The following is an 18,198-nucleotide window of genomic DNA, read 5'->3' as shown; positions in this document are numbered from 1 at the left end:
GAACATAATATTAACATTAATCCTTTTGAATCTATTTACAAAGAGGATATTGTTTATTTGTTAATTAATATATTTGTTATTAATCTTTTATTTTTATAATTTTTTCAAAAACATCCATCAATATTAATATGTTTTTGATATTTTAATGACCATTCACGTAAAATTGATATATCCATATTTTCATTAAAAAATTCTTTTTAGTATAAAAAATGCTGATAGTACGAAGAATAAATGGAGATGCAGGGTATCGATCCCCGTACCTCTCATGCTAAGCGAGCGCTCTACCATCTGAGCTACATCCCCAGGCGGGATTCAAATGGAAATTAATTTAATTTAATATTTTATACTTTTCATAGTCATATCCGATTGCATTTTTGTAGAAGTAGACGCTTCAAAATCACCCGCGAAGCCGTTGAGAATTGCGTTGTGGATAATGTGAGAGATAAGAGGTCGGAATCGGAACCTCCAACAATTCCTCTGCTCCTTTCCTTCTCTTCAATGGCGTCTCTCCAACAACTCCTCAAACCTTCCTGGACTTCTCTCTTCGCCCCTTCCCTCTCTCAGCCTCAGCCTCAGCCTCAGCCTCGAACTTTTACTACTTCCACTCCTAGAGCCTCTCTCCAGAATTCTTCCATCAATCGCCGGCAGTTCGTAGCTGAGACGGCAGCAGCGGTTTCTCTGTCGCTTTCTCCGCTTATTGCTCCCGTGCAACCGGCGAAGTCCGAAGAAGCTCTCTCGGAGTGGGAGAGGCTTTTCCTTCCTATAGATCCGGGTGTTGTCCTTCTCGACATTGCTTTTGTGCCCGATGATTTGGACCATGGTTAGTTTCGAAAGTTTTGTTTCCCTTTTGCTCCAGATTATCAGAGAATTTTGGGTTTGTTTTTGTTTTTCTGTCACGGATTTTTCGATTTGCGATTAGTAGAGAGCGCTTTGAGAGCTCAATAGTCCCTCGCATGATTAAATTTCGGAAACAACTGAAGTTTGTGAGGATTTGTGAACAGATATTAGGCGGTTTAATTGTTAGTTACATTGTCGTCTGTTAAGTCTCGAACTGCATTTTAAATACTTACTTAGTGTACTTGGCTAGTGTGTGCAGTATTAATATCATTAATGTGTGTGGAATGTTTTTCCCTCTGTCGATTTTAATAACAACTTCAATTTTTAGGTGCTTAGAGAGTTAATTTTTAACCATTTTAATCTCCTCGTGTTCTGTTTCGACATAGATTTTTGACTTTCCGAGGATGTAATTTGTGCAAAGCCTGATATAGGATGAATTACCTCTATTTATTAAATGAATATAAAAGATATTGACAAATTGGAAGATTTAAAACCAAACACACACGCATGTGAAGCTTATGCTTGTAAATCCTTCCTCATTTCCAATTATTTTTTAAGCAGTTTCTTCATCAATAATTTTATTTTAGGGGTGGGGAGTTGGGGCTTTGGTGTCTAATTGAATCCGTGGTAGGAATTTTGGATTATCGCTCTTTAAATAATTGTCTCTACCTTGTTGATACTTAACGAATTTTGTCAAGGCTCCTGACTATTGTAATTTCTCGTTCCTACAGTTATGGTTTCAAGTTCCTTCCGCCAATATAATGCCATTAAATCATTTGACACTTTCAGCCCACTGCAGGCTTCCTTTTGGGGACCAGGCAAACCATTTTAGAGACAAAAGATGGTGGAAGAACTTGGGCTCCACGTACAATACCCTCGGCTGAAGAAGAAGATTTTAACTACAGATTTAATTCTATTAGCTTCAAAGGAAAGGAGGGATGGATTGTTGGCAAACCTGCAATTCTGTTGTACACTTCGGATGCTGGAGAAAGCTGGGAAAGGATACCTCTCAGTGCTCAGCTTCCTGGAGATATGGTAAACTAATATTTTATGTCTTCAATGAGGAATGGGCATATATTATAGGGCTTGATTTTGAGTTTATTTTATTTTAGACTATCCTCTACATGGTTAAATGGTAAATTATAGATTTTTATTTATCAGTTGTAGACTGTAGTGTAATGCTGATTAAATATAGCTAAACAAGGTAAGAGTGTAATAGCACTAAGATATTCGCAGAAACTCAAGTGCACTCATCTACAAATTAAGATGTAAATTTTGGTTTTTAATAATTATACAGCTATAAATTTATTTGTTCTTTTCTGCTAGAAAGTGCTTATATTTAACTCTGGAGTGGGTGATTCTAATATAAAACCTTCAGGTCTACATTAAAGCAACTGGAGAAAAAAGTGCAGAGATGGTTACTGATGAAGGTGCGATATACGTTACATCAAACAAGGGATATAATTGGAAGGCTGCAGTTCAGGAGACTGTTTCTGCCACCCTTAATAGGTATGCTTAGCAGGGGAAAAAAATTAATTCTATATGCGTTTATAATAAAAAAATATATTGTTTAGAATTTAACCTTGAACCATTGTGGATTAACTAATAGACTGATAAGATTTGACTGGCAGCTTGTGGCAGTAAATCATGGAACACAGTTCATTATTTTAGCACATTAAACAAAAAAATTCAATCCCAATTATATGATGCTAATCTGGTTTCTTTACCCTTTTTCAGAACAGTTTCAAGTGGGATAAGTGGTGCAAGCTATTATACTGGAACCTTTAACACAGTAAATCGTTCTCCTGATGGGCGTTATGTTGCTGTTTCGAGTCGTGGTAACTTCTATCTCACCTGGGAGCCTGGGCAGGTTTAACTTCTATGTTTCTTTTACTCTCTGTCTCTCTTTTTCTAACTGTATTATTCTGAACTGGTAGCTTCTTGTAGCTTTGATATCTAATTCATAGTTTTTTGAACTTGGCTTTATTTTCAGCCATTCTGGCAGCCACATAATAGAGCTATTGCTAGGAGGATTCAGAACATGGGGTGGAGAGCTGATGGTGGTCTTTGGCTTCTTGTTCGTGGAGGAGGACTTTTTCTGAGTAAAGGCACAGGGGTAAGTGAAATTGAGGACGTTCCTTTGCATGTCTAGTTACTGGCAATGCATTTCGTTCAAACCACCCTACTGGAAAATATGAACAATGGTTTTGAGTTGCAATTTGGTTTGATTTTAACCTTTTAACTAAAATTATTTCTCCCCTTCTTCTACTAGTTACTCAAGCATAGAATATTGTATTTATCAGCTTTTTATACCTTTATATTTATGGCTGCATAATAACTCAATAGCTGGAAATGCTATACATGGATTGCTTTTCAGATATCATTAGAAACTTTTCAAGTTTTCGATCAATATCATGGAGACGTTGTAGTAATTTTTCATCATATTCATGATTTTCTTGAAAACAGAGTGACAAGTAAGTTCTAGATTGTAAAAAAAAAAAGTAAATTCTAGATTGTCATTATGTAGGTTAAATATGTGTTTTGATTGTTCCCATGTTTTAATAAACCTGTTGTTCTATGTGGTTTCTTACCCAAAATTTCTGCTAGACCTCTCAGCCAACTTCTGTTAAGTATTAACTGCTTGTTGAAACCAATATGTTTACTATAACAGATAAGCGAGGAGTTTGAAGAAGTTCCAGTTCAAAGCCGAGGTTTTGGCATATTAGATGTTGGTTATCGTTCAACGGTAATTTTTTAACATCATTTCAATGTTCATGCATTTGCGCATCCTAATTCATTCATAAAGACTCCTGCTGATATTGTGATTGAGATAGAAATATCATATTTTTTGTCGTAAATAGCTAAAACAGACCTTCTTGGAGGCTGTACTTGATGGATCTGGTTGATTTGTGTGGCAGATTACAGAAGGGAAGGGCCAGACAGAAGTGTCAATATGATTATTTATGTTTATTTTGTGATTATACATGCTATTTGTTGAACTGAAAGATACAGTACTAATCGTGCATTTGGCTGCATTAGTTAGTTATTAGCTTTCTATAAACAAAACAAATGTGTGTGAGAGAGAGAAAGCACAAATGATTAGATGAATGGAAGAGTGGTAGAACTTCTACAATCTCATCACTCATGTTCGTATTAAAATTTGCGTTGTCCAAGATACCTTGAGCTTGAAGTCGTGTTTGTATTGTGCAAAGTAGCACATATCTCATCATCCCTTGGCAATGAATATATAGTCTGTGTGCTAAATCTGAAGATCCATATCCTTTCGGATTTATTGTGAGCACCGGATGAAAATGAAGCCATCCGTTTAACCACAGTTGATCATTGCCTTGATGGAATATTTTTTAATGTCTGGTCTTCGTACAGGAAGAGGCTTGGGCAGCTGGGGGAAGTGGAATACTTCTGAAAACTACCAATGGTGGCAGGACATGGTCCCGTGATAAAGCAGCTGACAACATTGCAGCCAACCTATACTCTGTAAAGTGGGTATCACCATACTGTAGCCTTTAGTTAGTTTGCAATTTTTGAAATCTGAAGTTACCTCTTTTAGAAAGGAAAAAAAAAAAAAAACTATCCCTTTATCTTAAGCTCTCTTATATGGCTGTTTACCTTGGATGAGTAGAGAGTAAGAAGAAGAATCAAAGCTCTGTGTCTTGCCTCTTTAATGTAAAAATAATGTCTGGTTTTGTTGCCAAGAAAAGCCAACACTGCCAACCATAAACATGGCTGCAAATACAATGCAGTAATTTTGTAGAAGAAATATAGTGCATTGAGTTTAGTGGTGGAGCTTGAGTTCTTTTCTTTCCATTCACATTAAAATTGCTGTTTTCTTTTAATCTATTTACAAGCTTTTATACATCTCCGCAGGTTTATAAACGACAAGAAAGGTTTTGTGCTGGGAAATGACGGTGTATTGCTTCAATATCTTGGTTGAAGATTGAGATTTCACTCGGTAATTCATCATCGATATCTCCCTTTTCTTTCTTTTATTTAAACATCTTTATATTTTGGTTTAAATACTATTTTGGTCAATGTAGTTTTGACTTTGGTTCATTTTGGTCCCTGTACTTTCGAAACATCCATTTCGGTTCCTGTACTTTCAACTTTTGTTTATTTTAGTCCCTATATTTTTCAAATATTCATTTTTTGTCCCGGTATTTTTAAAAAGCAACTATTTTGGTCCCTTCATTTTCATTTTTATCAATTTCTTTCCATCAAAATTTTAGTACAAACACTTCAACTCTCTAAATTTCTTGAAATGTAGTCATGACTTTGTATTAAAGGATTTCTATTGTGTTGTGTTAAGATTTGTAAATAGGAGTTAAAATTGTCACTTTTCAAAAGTACAAAGACCAAACAGACTTTTTGAAAGTACCAGGACTAAAATGAATAAAAGTTGTACACGATCAAAATGGATATTTTGAATCTCTTTGTTCTAATAGTTTTTTTAGTACAACATATGGGGGTGAGAGATCGAACTCAAAACCTCTTGGTTGGAAACATATGTCAATTACCGATGAGTTATGTTCGCTTTGGCCATGTTTGTTTATTTTTAAAACTCGGTTATCTTAAAAGGAGGAATTTTTTTTTAAGCTTTATTTTTTAAATGAGTATAAAAAAAGCCAAATTGTTATCAAGCATGCTCTAAATTTTAAAGATTTAGCTTTTGACAGGTTACAATTCTATATGATGCTTGCCATGGCAATTTTGTATCGTTGAATCAGAGCTTGAGTTCTTGCTTTCAATGATGGGATGAGGTGTGCTAACTTCGCCATGTTTCACCTCTTTCCTCTTTTTCGCATTTTGAAGGTCGGAAACTTTTAGCAATGCTTTCGTTAGAACGAAACGTCGTAAATAGCTTTTCATTTTTGTTAATATCTGTAATCTAAACTTATATTTGGCAGATGCCCATTGTTGAATGCAAACAATGATGAATTTGGAAGTTATAGATGCATTTTGTGTCATGACAGTTTTAAGTTTTAATCACCTGTAAGCTCATTTTTCCGAAGAAAAAGTTTCGAAAAATAGATTATTCCAGATTAAATCTTGTCTAAACAATAACCTGCGTGTAGTCAATAGGTATAACTTTAGTCAACATGAAGATAACTAAAATATATCATCATCAATTAAAAGGTCGGCAATTCGAATTCCAATAAGTGTACAATTTACTTCACCTATAGAGATTCAAATTTCTTACATTTTTTAATTAAAAAACAAAAAGAACTAAAACTGAGTATTCATTGAAAGTTTGGCTTAAAACTTTTATTGATTTGATGGCATAGGATAAAGGTGAAAATTCAATCAGAAATATAAATTAGTTTTATAATTTTAATACCTTTCTACTTTTCAAATCTTCTTTCTTAGTTCTTGTAATTAAACGTTTGTTTTAATTATGTGCTTTTTAAAAGTAAATATTTATGCTCACGATCATGAAAAGAAATGAAATTGGAGAGACTAAAATAGTCAAATATAAAGGCTACAAAATAGTATTTAAATTTAGCTTTTAAAAATTGCAAATGTGACACGTAGATTGGGTTGTCCAAAAACGAACTGAGTTCGAAGAACAGAAACGCGCGGGTAAATTTAGCGGCATCGTTAAATTCCAATTCAGGTAAACAAAGAAAACCATCAGATGAATCGAAATCTCTGAAGTTGCTGAGTTTCATAAATGGAATCTCGTCTCTCATGAAGATTCAATCGGTTTGAATTTGTGGAGGAGTGCAAGACCATGAAACTCGTTTCTGAGCGGAGATGAACGGAGGAAAATGAGGTTAGTTTCTCTATCTTTCCCGGAAAATTTGGGGACGACGTTGATCCAGAGGAATTGCACGAAGATTTCGCCACATTTATCCTAAAAAAGAATATTCTAGAATTCCTTGAGCGATCTCTCCATTTCCATTTTTCTGCAACTTTTCTAGTTTCGACGATTCTTCCATGACACTCGTGATTCCTCGTAAATCCTGTTTCTGTTGGTTTCAGATCTCGTCTTCACCTTCGGCTTGATCCGTCGAAAAATTTATACGGTTTCTGGATGGTGATTTTGAGAGGAGCCGATGGAAATGGGGAGGGGAAGTTATAACGAGAGTCGCGATTACGATCTTCTTCAGAGAAACAGAAACAGTGGTGTCGCATATGGGATGCAAAAGAACATGGAGATCGATGAAACCAATTCTACGGATTTGTCGTCGATTTCATTGATTTCTAGCGTTGGCTACATCGAGCACCCCGTTTCCAAGTTCGACACTCTTGCCGGGATTGCGATTAAGTACGGCGTTGAGGTAATTTTTGCATTCCGATATTGTTTAATTGTTGATTTTTTGTCTTTTCTTGCTAGATAAAAAATGCCTATACCTTAAATTTGTTTCTGAAATTTTTTCTTCCCAAACTTTTCACCTGGGAAAAGATGATCTACATATGAATGACGATTGAAATGTTAACGAGATTGTAGGATTTTTTTTCCTTTCTTTTTTAGTAGACAATACAGAGTTAATGATTTGAACTCACTACCTTTTGAGATATAGCTCATGTTTATTATAAACGTTTGTTAGGTGGGATTCTTAACCAAAAAAAAAAAAACAAATATGCCCCTTAACTATGTTCAGGTTTCTAACTCGAGTGGAACTCCGGAGCGAGTATCTTCCTCCCATGTATATGGCAGGTTTGAATGCAGGGAGGAGTAGCTATTATAAATATAACTTGACAATGGGAACTGTTTTTACTTGTTTAATATATAAAGATTTTTTTTTTTTTAGGGAGCAAAGACAAATTCAGCTTCAGAGAAAGATGATGAAGTAGAAAGTTTATGGTTAAAAATGATTGACACTGTCCCGTACGGAAGTTTTTTAATTTACCCTTTTCTTAAATCGGAAGAAGTGAATCATAACTTAATTTTTAAATCCAACCATTCAAATGTCACCCATGCACATAACAAGTAGGTTTACATTGGAGAACTGCTTAATTTCTGTTTTTCATTTTAATGGTTTTTCTCCTATTTGTAACTTAGGAGTAAGTACCCATTCTTGATGGTTCCCGACCATAACTTCGATCTGTCATATATGTCTGTGCATTGTTTCTTTTAAGTTCAACAATATGTATAATACATACCTTAATCAATTAAGCTATATTACGTTTTGTGTGCACTCGCTATAATAACGTAATTACCTAAAACATATTAGGTCTCAGACATAAGGAGAATGAATGCGTTGGTTACAGACCATCAAATGTTTGCTCTCAAATCTCTACATATTCCAACTCCTGGAAAGCATCCTCTGCCTGCTCACTTATCCGATGGTCTTGACATTTCCAGGTTTGTAATTTTTTTCCTCAAGTTCCATACCTGAACATTTATGCTGCTTCAGTTTTGGGTTGTTTAGAATCCCACAATTGGGTCCCAAGCTAAACTGAATACAGTAGTAAATAAATGATATTCTACCCCAAATTCAGATCAACACTGAGATAAAAACCGACTAGAATTCCTGTCAAATTGCCGACTTACACATTCATTCTTATTTGCACCAATTAATATCATGAGAGGACCTGAAACTGGACCCATCCCTCATTTATGTATTGTCCCCTGAGACCCGAAACAACGTAAAAAAAAAGCACCCATTTCTGTACCGGTTCCGGAGGAGCGAATTGAAAAAAAGGATATTTTGTTAATGGGAACGAAGAAAGTGTTTACAGCCATAACAATATAAGCAAGAATACTCATCCAAGCCATTAAATTAGTTATTGCTATGTGGGGTCTTTATACTTATTAGCTATTCATGTGAGAGCTTCTACAGGAAGGGTTATTCTGAGCAAAATTCAACTCGGCTCATGTCCTATGATCCATTAGACTCATTCCAATCACTGAGAATCAAATCCTCCTCGATACTCAAGTCTCCCTTGCAAGACCATAACGCCCAAATACCAGCAATTTGTGAAATGACTGCCTATGAAAAACTAGAATCCAACCATTTGGGGGCGGCTGTTGATCCCATGGTGGCATTCACTCCCAATCCCCTTCTAAGCCGCCATAGAAAGTCAAGAAGCTTTGCCAATGGCTTCCTAGAGGGAATGATATTCACCGATATCACGACCACTACGAACGGAGTGGCCGATTCCATCAAAGGGAATGAAAAGCGGATCAGGAGACGGCAGAAATCGATGGCAGACTTCTCCGCCGCAACCGAAAACCTTTTCAACAAGAACTACAGCAGCAGTGGAGAGTGCTTTTCGATGACAATGAGAGTGAAAGCGGGTGGAAGAAGTAGTAATAATATAGCAAATGGGGGTGGTGAAATGGGTAAAGGGACACACATTTTGATGGATGATGTTGGAGACTCGTTTATGGGCAATGGGATGCTGTTTGGTGGGAGACGATCAAGCAGCACATGTAATTTGCAGGAAGCAGAAAAGCGAAGCTCTTCACCTATGTGGTCTGCTTCTTCGTGGAGTTTGAAAACAGATCTTCAAGCATTTTCATCTGCAGTGGTCACGAAGTCATCGACCAGGTACAAAGCTTCAAGGGATTAATAATTGAAACGGCTGAAGACTGATCCTTGTGCTTCATTTGAGAATTTGAGGGAATATATTGAATAAGAGCCCATAGTTTTGACGATGAGAGAGAGACCTTTTTTGAGTGAGTATTCTATTTGTGAAGGAAGTTACTATGGTTCATATTGTAACTTAATACACCACGAATGTATTTGTATATCTGAACTATGACGTAATAGATAACAAGTTTATCATTTCTTTCTTCTTTTGAAAACAAGATAACAAGTTTCAGGCTGGGGCAATCTAAACAGAGAAGTACAGGATGGCCAATTTGATTGGAAACTCGGAATCAAATAGGCTTAGTGAATACACATTTGACAGGATTTGGAATTTGGGAGATCAGTTTTGAAAACTATTTTCGGATTCTATAATCCAAACCATAGAAATTTTTAAAACAATTTTTTATGTTTTCAGTATTTTCAGATTCAAAATTTGAAATTTCTATAATGCAGAATTACACTAAAAATAATAAAAACTTTGATAAATATATTATTTCATATTATAAACTTATATTATAAACTTATTCTATGTTTCCTTAAAATTAAAACTTATAAAATATAATATATTCGATATTATATAACATCATAAAATTATAATTATACAAAATTCATAAAAAAATATTAATAAATTAATTAATAAATTTAGATCAAACTAAATATTTTTAATTTGTAACTATTCCTAATTTATTAATATATTACTAATATATTACTAAAACACATTGAACAATTTTTTAAATTGTAATTCAATTACCAAATCTATTGCTACTAAACACATCCTGACAACACTGAAAACAAAAAAATAACTCTAATTTTCATTGAATCTCTTATTTTCAGATTTCATTGAATCCCTTATTTTCAGAATTTTGTTTCCTGATTATCAACCAAACAATCCCTAAGATTCTAACAAAAATTCAAAGAGGGCTTAGGGCTTGTTTTTTCGTTTAACAAATGGCTGGAGTGATATCTGCAAAGTTTGGCTTTCGCCTTTAATTTCTCATGATGTAACCAAATGTGTTAACTTTTAAGTACCCCCTTTCTCCAATTAAAATAAAAAAACCATAACTAACAATAAGGACGACCTTTTTAAAGATTTATTGAAAATGGGACGAAATTTAAATTCGAACATTGGAAATAAAACGAAGAGCACGTTTCAAAGAACAATTGCCACTACATTGCTAAAGATAATTTTCTGTCTAACTGTGGAAGAAACGATTTCTGTAGCCAATAAAAGACAAATTTTGCTATAACACAGAGAGCTTCCAAGACCCAGTGACTATTTGGCACTATTTCGATTTGTTCAATAAAACAACCTCTTACTAAGAGTTAAGATATAATAAGTTGGTTGGGACCGAGAAAAATAAGTTCGATGGCAAAAAGAGTGAATTCAAAACGCACGATCACCAAAAAAAATTGGTAAAGGCTAGCTAGTTGTTCCCATTATAAATTGATACATTAAACAAAACTCAAGAACATGTAAAAGTTCACAAATGTCAGAAAAACCAAACAAAAAGCAAAGGGCAAAAGAAGCCCGCAATTTTGAATCCCTAAAATGCATGAATGCAAATCAAATATATAGTGAAGGATAATGTTAGAGCACCTAAAAAAGAGAAGTTCCCTTCCCTTTCTTGTCTCCACCAATTTCAAAGTGCTTGCATCTCTGCATTGATAAATAGATAAAATAAGTGTTCTATCCAACCACAGTTAGGTTGATATGAGAGCATATAAACACCAATGAATAGTCAAATTGCTCAAAATACAAACCTTAATAGGATGTTGAGACACATGCTTGCAACCCTGGCATTGCAACCTTAGCACAATCTTCTTTGTGGTTTTGGCCTGGGAGGAAAGTCAAAGCTCTCATGACTAATCATTCAAGGAAAATAAATATTATACAAGCAAAATACGATTTGAGTTGAACAGCCGATGCAAGAAAATTTTACCTTCTTATGAAAGACAGGCTTGGTCTGTCCTCCATATCCTGATTGTTTACGATCGTAACGACGCTTACCCTGAGCGGCAAGACTGTCCTTACCCTTTTTGTACTGGGTAACCTTGTGCAAGGTGTGCTTTCTGCACTCCTTGCTCTTGCAGTAAGTCTTCTTTGTCTTAGGAACGTTCACCTATTATATAGAAAAATTCAAAATCATGAGAGGTGAGAACGAGAATTTGAAGAAGTCCATACATTAGAACAGGCTCAAACAATAAATATAAACTAGCGCCAAATTCTGGTTAAATTCTTGGAGAGGATAACGTAAAGCTTCAACAAAGAAAACCAGGAAAAACTTACAATTTACGTTTTCAATTCGAGTATATTAAAGCCAAATCTACAGCATCAAAATTTACAAAAAGATTGACATAACCAAAAAAAAAACAATGGCCATCATAAATTCCAATAAACATTGACGAAACAACTCATCAAAGTGAGATAACCAAAACGATTCGGAGACTCTTCGATCCAATATCCTAAGCAACAAATATGTTTACAACACATTGGCTTTCCTACTATGATCCACAAAACCGACAATATTAACTCACATCGAAACATAATTTTATGAGGCTTTAGCTTCCGGCGTTCCGGATCAAATATGATAAGATTATAGAACGAAGAACTTTGCTTCATTATTCTTATTTCCAACCAAATCCTCATCGCCAAACACAACAGAGAAGCATGAACAGAGGATGAAAATCCAAACAAACGGAAGAGACGAGAGCGACGAATGCAAAAGCAAAGGCAACAGTGTAAGCAAGAATACCATGGCGGCTGCTTCTGGTGCGTATTGCTTCTCTGAGAAACCCTAATTGACAGACCAATGTTGCCTAATAAAATCCCACCTATTTTATACTCCATAAAAATTGACACTCGGGTCCCATTTTGGGCCGAATTCTGGAACTTAGCCCATTGTCCAAATCAAGCCCAATTAGAGGCCCAATTATTAGATGTAGTCACAGTCGACTATGATTATGGGCCAGATTTCTGGTAACATTAGCCCATTGTTTTTTTCTTTTATTTTGTTTTTTAAATTCTGGCCCAATTTTAATTTTCTTTTTAAATTTAACTTTTAATTTCTCATTTTTATAAAATTTTGTTAAATTTTTAAAATTAGTTATAAGAAAAACTTAATTTGGCCCATAACTCAACTGGTTAATGCATATATTTTCAACTAAAATGTCGTGAGTTCGAATATCCACTCTCACATATTGTATAAAAAAAATGCATATTTAAATTTTATTTTTGTCCTTAAATTTGTAAGTTTTGTTATACTTTGGTTCCTAAACTTTAAACAATAATCATTTTGTAATCTGGTTTTCAAAAGGTCTATTATCTTATTAACTTAAAAAAACTAATTATTTTGGTCATCTCTATTATTCTATTACTTAATATTTATCTCATTCAGCAGTGGTGGTTGCAATACATAGTCATCATATTGATGCACATATTTGGAGTCGCAATATTAATAAAAAAATAATAACAATAATCAAAATGAAGTTTTTTTTTTAAAATCAATAAACTAAAATATACCTTTTGAAAATTGAGAAACAAATTTTAATACTAAATACCAAAATAGAACTTAAACCAAGAAATAAATTCGTCATAAACCAAACATTTAAAAAACTTATCAAAAGAGACCTACCACTGTAAAAAATAATAATAAAAAGATTAAATATTGATAAAAATGTATTATAAATTTTATTAGGTCTCTTGTCCTTTTATGCAGTATCTTTTAACGCTAAATTGTGGTTGATTCCGTTGAAAATATTTGTGTAAAGTCTATTCAACTTATATTAATATCCATCTAAAATGAAATGAAAGCCAAACAAATCAATCTATAAATTTTTTGATTGGTTGATCAACGGCAGGTGCATTCTATTAAATAAATAAAATAATGTTTATGATAATAACATTTTCTAGAAAATTTTATTAAAAATATTAGAAATTAGTTGTATTTATATATCGGTGAATGGCTCACGTTTTGAGTCATGGGATTCACGACCCAAAACCTTCAGCTTTCTTTCCAATCACATCAGTTCCCCTCACGCGCTTCAACGCTAAAATTAATAATAATAATAATAATGATAATAATAATAATGAACAAATAGATAACTAAATATCATATCTTCATTCTTCAACAGTATTAGTTTCACAATATATTTAGCATAATATCTATTGAATTTTCAAATTTTAATAACATCGAATTTTTATTATTAATAAGCAGAATGTTAACATGGTATTAAATATATTTTGGATAACACAATGCAATTTGATTGCAGAAAATGAATGGTCTAAAATTTTCTTCTTTAACAAAAAAACAAATCATACAAGTGTATTCTCAACTAGAATTTCTAACTAGTTAGAGAGATGTGAACTCCACTCTTCTACTGAAATTTATTCCATCGTTTTCTTCATTATTTCATGTTGCTTTTTCAATGTGATTTAATAAGACTATTTCGACTCCTCAACTACGAGAGTTGTTCCCTCAACGAGTCAAGTGATTTCAGTTACATTCATTTATTGTCGATTAAGAATTATAATCATCTCGAGAGAATCGGGCCATGTGAAATTATGATTGAACTATGAACGAGGATGTCAATTGAGTCGAGTAGAGTGTAAGAGTTGATACATGTTCATCCATCAAATTTTACAATCATACCAAAAAAAATGTCAACTTTGTATCTGAAATTTGCTGTAAGTATTTTTAATTATTTAAAAAGTTTACATTTTTTAATTTATTAACATATAATTAAATTTTGTGAACATTTTTATATATCGAAATGAAACCATGATCTATTTAGAATGTAGTGATTCTTAAGGGGAAAGAGGAAGCAATTTTTTTGCCTAAGTTGTCATAGTTTATTTAAAAATATCAATAAAAGGATAGAACAATTATAAATAGGAATGGTCATTTAACTCTTAATATAACTCAACTAATTTAGACATATATCATCTACTAAAAACTCAACTAATTTAGACATATATCATCTACTAAAAGATCGATGGTTATAATTTTTACATTGTTGAGCTAAAAACATTAATCAATGTATCTTTATTTAGGGAAAATAAAAGGATAGAAAATAATAATGAGTTACTCATGGAATGATTTATAAAATTAGGTCTAAATTTTTGGTGTACTTTTTATTAATAGATCAAGATGACAAGTGATTTTTTTTTTTTTTTTTGAGGTGAGATGACAAGTGAAATTAAACATATATGTAGAATTTTATAGTTAATTCCTTTATTGGTGAAATTTTCAAAGTAAACCATTTCACTTACAAGATAAGTATTGAGCTCCTTAGTTCATGATTAAATTAACTCAACGTAAACAATTCATCAAAAAATATTAAGACTAAGAGTATAATTAAAAATTTTATATTTAAATGTTATTTTGGTCTTCCAACTCAGCTTTGGTTAATGTTTATATTTCTACTTTCAACTTTTGTCCATTTTAAATCGTATATTTTCAAAACGTCTATTTTGGTTCCTATACTTTTAGAAAGTAACTATTTTGATCTTTACTTGCACAATTTTAATATAAATTTTATGTGTAATAGAAACCATTTGATACAATTTTACAGATACATTTCAAGATATTTTGTGAGTGAAGTGTTAGGTGAAATTTATGATAAAAAGAAATGAGATGAAAATAAAAATGAATGGACCAAAAAATAGTCCGTTTTTAAGAGTTTAGAGACCAAAACAAACTTGAAAGTAGGATTAATTAAAATGAAAAAAAAATAGAAGTATTTAAACCAAAATGAAGTACAAAAACATTATTTTATATATTTAAGACCGAAGGAAATTTGAGAATCACTTACCAGATTAAGCATTATTTTATATATTTAAGTTTTATAAAATTTGGCTGATTTGAGTATCGAATTAAGACATCTATGTTCGAACAAAAATTTGTGAAATATCCACCCTCACGTATTGTACTAAAAAAGTCATTATAGAATTTGGTGGAAAGAGTTGACACGTCAGCATACATGGACCCCACCCACCCATGTATATTATATTTATAGGCATGTCTCTCTAAGCCACGTAATTAATATATTTAATTTCGATGATATATATATATTGCGAAGCAATTAAAACCAAAATCGTAGACTCCCATGCCAAAATCTTCCCTTAGTTTCCCACGCTTCCTTCCATGGCCAAATCCAAACCTCAACTTCTCTGCTGCTTCGGATTTTCCGGTAAGCTTCGCCGCTCCAAGCCCCTCAAACCCGCCGCCGCCCACACAAAACGTCCGTTTTCTTGGATGCGGTTTCACGCCAAGCCGCCGGTTCGCTCTGCTCTCCTGGCCGACCGGTCCAATCCGGACTCCGACCGGCTCGCACCGGGATCTCTAGCTTCGACCACCGTTTACAAGCCGCCGAGTGAAGATCTGGCCGCCGTGGAACCGCCGGCGATGAATCAAGCAGGCGAGGGGAGGCCGGAAAAGGTATGCACATTTGATCATTGCCTATAATTTTCCAACTAAATTGTAGAATAGGACGAAGAGCGAAAAAGAAAAAAAAATTTAAAGGTGCATTCGGGAATAATCTCTTTGTTTTGGAAAATTAATTATACTTGATTACAAATTCTACAACACCCCTAAATACATTCTATTTTCTTGATATTATTAAGAAAGTATAAAATCACTTTAAATAATTTTTTAAAATAGGAATGATTTTAAAAAATTAATTATACTTAATTTTTTTAATCACAAATTCTACGATACTCCTAATTAAACGAAGTGTATTTACTTGATATTAGTTTCCACTTGATGAGAAATTTTATTATCTTGTTAGAGATATATTCTTTTATATATGTATATATGTATATGTTATTTCTAGATTTTTTATTATTTTTTTTTGAAAGAATCTGTTTCCATCCATTTCAGGTAGGAAATGAGGACGTCGTAGAAGAAATCATCCTTGAAACTCGTGGACATTCAGACACGCCAAAGAAACCTGTCGGTGAAAGTCAAACAAGGTTCTCACTAACCCGGAGACTCGAGTCATTTCGATCCGGTCGGTTCACTAAACCCGTATCACCGACCGCAAGGAAGGATCCAATAACTACAAATCCGGTCCCCGCCATATCGAAATCTCTATCATTCCCTGCATTGAACCCAACCCGTAGAGTTCAAGTTGAAAGTCCCCCAACAAGCATGCGGGTCGGGTTGGACGGCGATGAGATGAGCAAAAAGTATCGATCAGCGGCCGCCATTTCGATTTTTATAGTCACATTATCAATTATGATACTGTGGGGAAGAATGTGCGCCATTTTATCTACGGCAGCGTGGATTCTCATTGTTGCAAGCTTAGAGTCGATTGTAGAAGAAGATGATGAGAATGATTTTATTGGATCAGACTCGTATTCTGAAGGGCTTAAGAAAAAATTAGTGATTCTAAAAGGGTTTCTCTATAGAAGTCAGCGAGAGAATATGCTAAAAAAAGCATAGAAATAGATATTGACCCATTGATTATGTTTGAGATTGATTTTGGAATTTGTTTCATTTGATTGTAATATATAATTTTTATTTTGGAAAAAGAAATGTCCATTCTAATTTTCATAAATACTTTTGAATGTTAGGTGTATTATACATCATCAATGGTTTGTTTGTCAATTTAGTTAATATATTTTAAATATGATTAATATGATCAATCTTAGTGATATAATAAACTAAATAGTGACACGATATGTGCATTTATATAACAATAATAGAAAAAAGTAGACAGGAAAACAAAATAAAGTGACATGTATAGTTGATAATTGTCCCTATGTATTACACAATAAAATTAGACATAAAAAAACTATACTCTAAGTTTTTTTTACTACAATTTATATGTTAATTAATGCGACATAAATTCATATTAAATAGTTACTTGTTACCGTGTAATAGTTATTGGGTGAAGTTGGCAGGACCTAGCTAGGGTTCAATAGTGTCTTGGTAAGGCAAGTGGACATGGAAACATTCGAGAGATAAAATGAAAAAAGTATTCTAGAAGTTTCTTCTTTTCTCTTCCTTTTTTGTTTTTAATTAGTCTACAACTTGTTCATGCTTTTTGGTTGGGAAGTTGGGTCTTTTTCACTTATCAATCGCAAGACAATGGCAATGCACATCCCCATTTTTTCAATATATATGGATTCAGCCTAATATTTTAGACCATCTCTCAACTAGATATTTCACTTTTTAGCCAATTATAACATATAATTCAACCTATCTCAACGAGTTAAAATATCATTCATCTGAATCTTTACATTATTTTATTGAATCTAAAAAGAAACATATTCCTTTCTGAAAATGTGAGAGTTTTTTCTTTTATAATATAACTATTATTATCAATTTTCTATTTTATTTCTAAAATTTTTGGAATTTTGATTTTTATGTTTGAATATCTATTTATTATTATTGTTAGTATAAAAAATGTAGAGATAAGAGATTGAACTCTAGAGACAAAAAGCCATATGTCTTGACCTATGTCTTAACACCATTGAACTAATCTTTATCTTTTTTTTAGTACAACATGTGGGGGTGGATGATCGAACTCACAACTTCATAGTTGGAGATATATACCAATTGCCGCTGAGCTATGTTCACTTTGACAATTTTTATCCATTTTGATCGTGGTGTTTTAACATTATTTTATACTTTCAATTTTAATTCTCAAACTTCTTTTGAAATTTCCACATTTTCTGACCGTTTTTTTTAACCTTTTCTATGGAAATAAGAGGTGAATGAATTATTCTCTAACTCATTTTGATAACAATTATGCAATCCTTCAGGAAATAGAGCAAATATTTGTTGAATTGAGATCTCTTTAA

General features: G+C 33.1%; 4 protein-coding genes across 6 annotated transcripts; 3 read left to right on the top strand and 1 right to left on the bottom strand.

The window, feature by feature from the left end:
- Positions 1 to 383: 383 nt before the first annotated feature.
- On the top strand, positions 384 to 5,819 carry HCF136 (photosystem II stability/assembly factor, chloroplast (HCF136)). 2 transcript variants are annotated; one of them, XM_022297753.1, is made up of 9 exons: positions 384 to 820; positions 1,637 to 1,872; positions 2,216 to 2,346; positions 2,575 to 2,707; positions 2,831 to 2,953; positions 3,509 to 3,583; positions 4,222 to 4,337; positions 4,723 to 4,807; positions 5,519 to 5,819. In XM_022297753.1, exons 1-8 carry the CDS (start codon positions 499 to 501, stop codon positions 4,787 to 4,789), a joined length of 1,203 nt encoding a protein of 400 aa, XP_022153445.1. In that variant the 5' UTR covers positions 384 to 498; the 3' UTR covers positions 4,790 to 4,807; positions 5,519 to 5,819. The 2 variants fall into 2 exon arrangements, with proteins under 2 accessions (XP_022153445.1, XP_022153453.1); XM_022297761.2 differs by having other exon boundaries at positions 385 to 820; positions 5,529 to 5,819.
- Positions 5,820 to 6,322: 503 nt separating this feature from the next.
- LOC111015587 (uncharacterized) lies at positions 6,323 to 9,587 on the top strand. Of its 2 annotated transcripts, XM_022290667.2 has the most exons (4): positions 6,332 to 6,625; positions 6,835 to 7,133; positions 8,031 to 8,161; positions 8,640 to 9,587. In XM_022290667.2, the coding sequence occupies exons 2-4, from the start codon at positions 6,909 to 6,911 to the stop codon at positions 9,370 to 9,372; spliced, it is 1,089 nt and encodes a 362-aa protein (XP_022146359.1). In that variant the 5' UTR covers positions 6,332 to 6,625; positions 6,835 to 6,908; the 3' UTR covers positions 9,373 to 9,587. The 2 variants fall into 2 exon arrangements, with proteins under 2 accessions (XP_087973037.1, XP_022146359.1); XM_088116911.1 differs by having other exon boundaries at positions 6,323 to 7,133.
- Positions 9,588 to 10,771: 1,184 nt separating this feature from the next.
- On the bottom strand, positions 10,772 to 12,230 carry LOC111014642 (large ribosomal subunit protein eL42). Its single transcript, XM_022289436.2, has 4 exons — positions 12,146 to 12,230; positions 11,333 to 11,512; positions 11,154 to 11,228; positions 10,772 to 11,049 (listed from the first exon to the last, which is right to left on the bottom strand). The coding sequence occupies exons 1-4, from the start codon at positions 12,146 to 12,148 to the stop codon at positions 10,990 to 10,992; spliced, it is 318 nt and encodes a 105-aa protein (XP_022145128.1). The 5' UTR covers positions 12,149 to 12,230; the 3' UTR covers positions 10,772 to 10,989.
- Positions 12,231 to 15,500: 3,270 nt separating this feature from the next.
- On the top strand, positions 15,501 to 16,919 carry LOC111020508 (uncharacterized). Its single transcript, XM_022297195.2, has 2 exons — positions 15,501 to 15,829; positions 16,271 to 16,919. Exons 1-2 carry the CDS (start codon positions 15,536 to 15,538, stop codon positions 16,832 to 16,834), a joined length of 858 nt encoding a protein of 285 aa, XP_022152887.1. The 5' UTR covers positions 15,501 to 15,535; the 3' UTR covers positions 16,835 to 16,919.
- Positions 16,920 to 18,198: the final 1,279 nt, after the last annotated feature.

This window comes from Momordica charantia, assembly GCF_013281855.1.
Source record: "Momordica charantia cultivar OHB3-1 chromosome 9 unlocalized genomic scaffold, Mcharantia_2.0 BLBB01000009.1, whole genome shotgun sequence".
NCBI classification, from domain to species: Eukaryota; Viridiplantae; Streptophyta; class Magnoliopsida; order Cucurbitales; family Cucurbitaceae; genus Momordica; species Momordica charantia.
The sequence above is the reverse complement of the archived record's forward strand: the minus strand, read 5'-3'. Positions and strand labels throughout refer to the sequence as shown.

What these genes read in the sequence shown, in the direction of transcription:
- HCF136 (XM_022297753.1), top strand. Translation starts at nt 499, where the DNA reads ATGGCGTCTCTCCAACAACTCCTCAAACCTTCCTGGACTTCTCTCTTC. An exon ending in GCCCGATGATTTGGACCATG is followed by an intron (nt 821 to 1,636) that starts GTTAGTTTCGAA and finishes AGCCCACTGCAG; the next exon opens with GCTTCCTTTTGGGGACCAGG. An exon ending in ATGTTGGTTATCGTTCAACG is followed by an intron (nt 3,584 to 4,221) that starts GTAATTTTTTAA and finishes GTCTTCGTACAG; the next exon opens with GAAGAGGCTTGGGCAGCTGG.
- LOC111015587 (XM_088116911.1), top strand. Translation starts at nt 6,909, where the DNA reads ATGGAAATGGGGAGGGGAAGTTATAACGAGAGTCGCGATTACGATCTT. An exon ending in CGATTAAGTACGGCGTTGAG is followed by an intron (nt 7,134 to 8,030) that starts GTAATTTTTGCA and finishes AAAACATATTAG; the next exon opens with GTCTCAGACATAAGGAGAAT. An exon ending in GATGGTCTTGACATTTCCAG is followed by an intron (nt 8,162 to 8,639) that starts GTTTGTAATTTT and finishes GAGCTTCTACAG; the next exon opens with GAAGGGTTATTCTGAGCAAA.
- LOC111014642 (XM_022289436.2), bottom strand. An exon ending in AGCCTGTCTTTCATAAGAAG is followed by an intron (nt 11,229 to 11,332) that starts GTAAAATTTTCT and finishes CTTTCCTCCCAG; the next exon opens with GCCAAAACCACAAAGAAGAT. An exon ending in TGTCTCAACATCCTATTAAG is followed by an intron (nt 11,050 to 11,153) that starts GTTTGTATTTTG and finishes TTATCAATGCAG; the next exon opens with AGATGCAAGCACTTTGAAAT.
- LOC111020508 (XM_022297195.2), top strand. Translation starts at nt 15,536, where the DNA reads ATGGCCAAATCCAAACCTCAACTTCTCTGCTGCTTCGGATTTTCCGGT. An exon ending in GCGAGGGGAGGCCGGAAAAG is followed by an intron (nt 15,830 to 16,270) that starts GTATGCACATTT and finishes CATCCATTTCAG; the next exon opens with GTAGGAAATGAGGACGTCGT.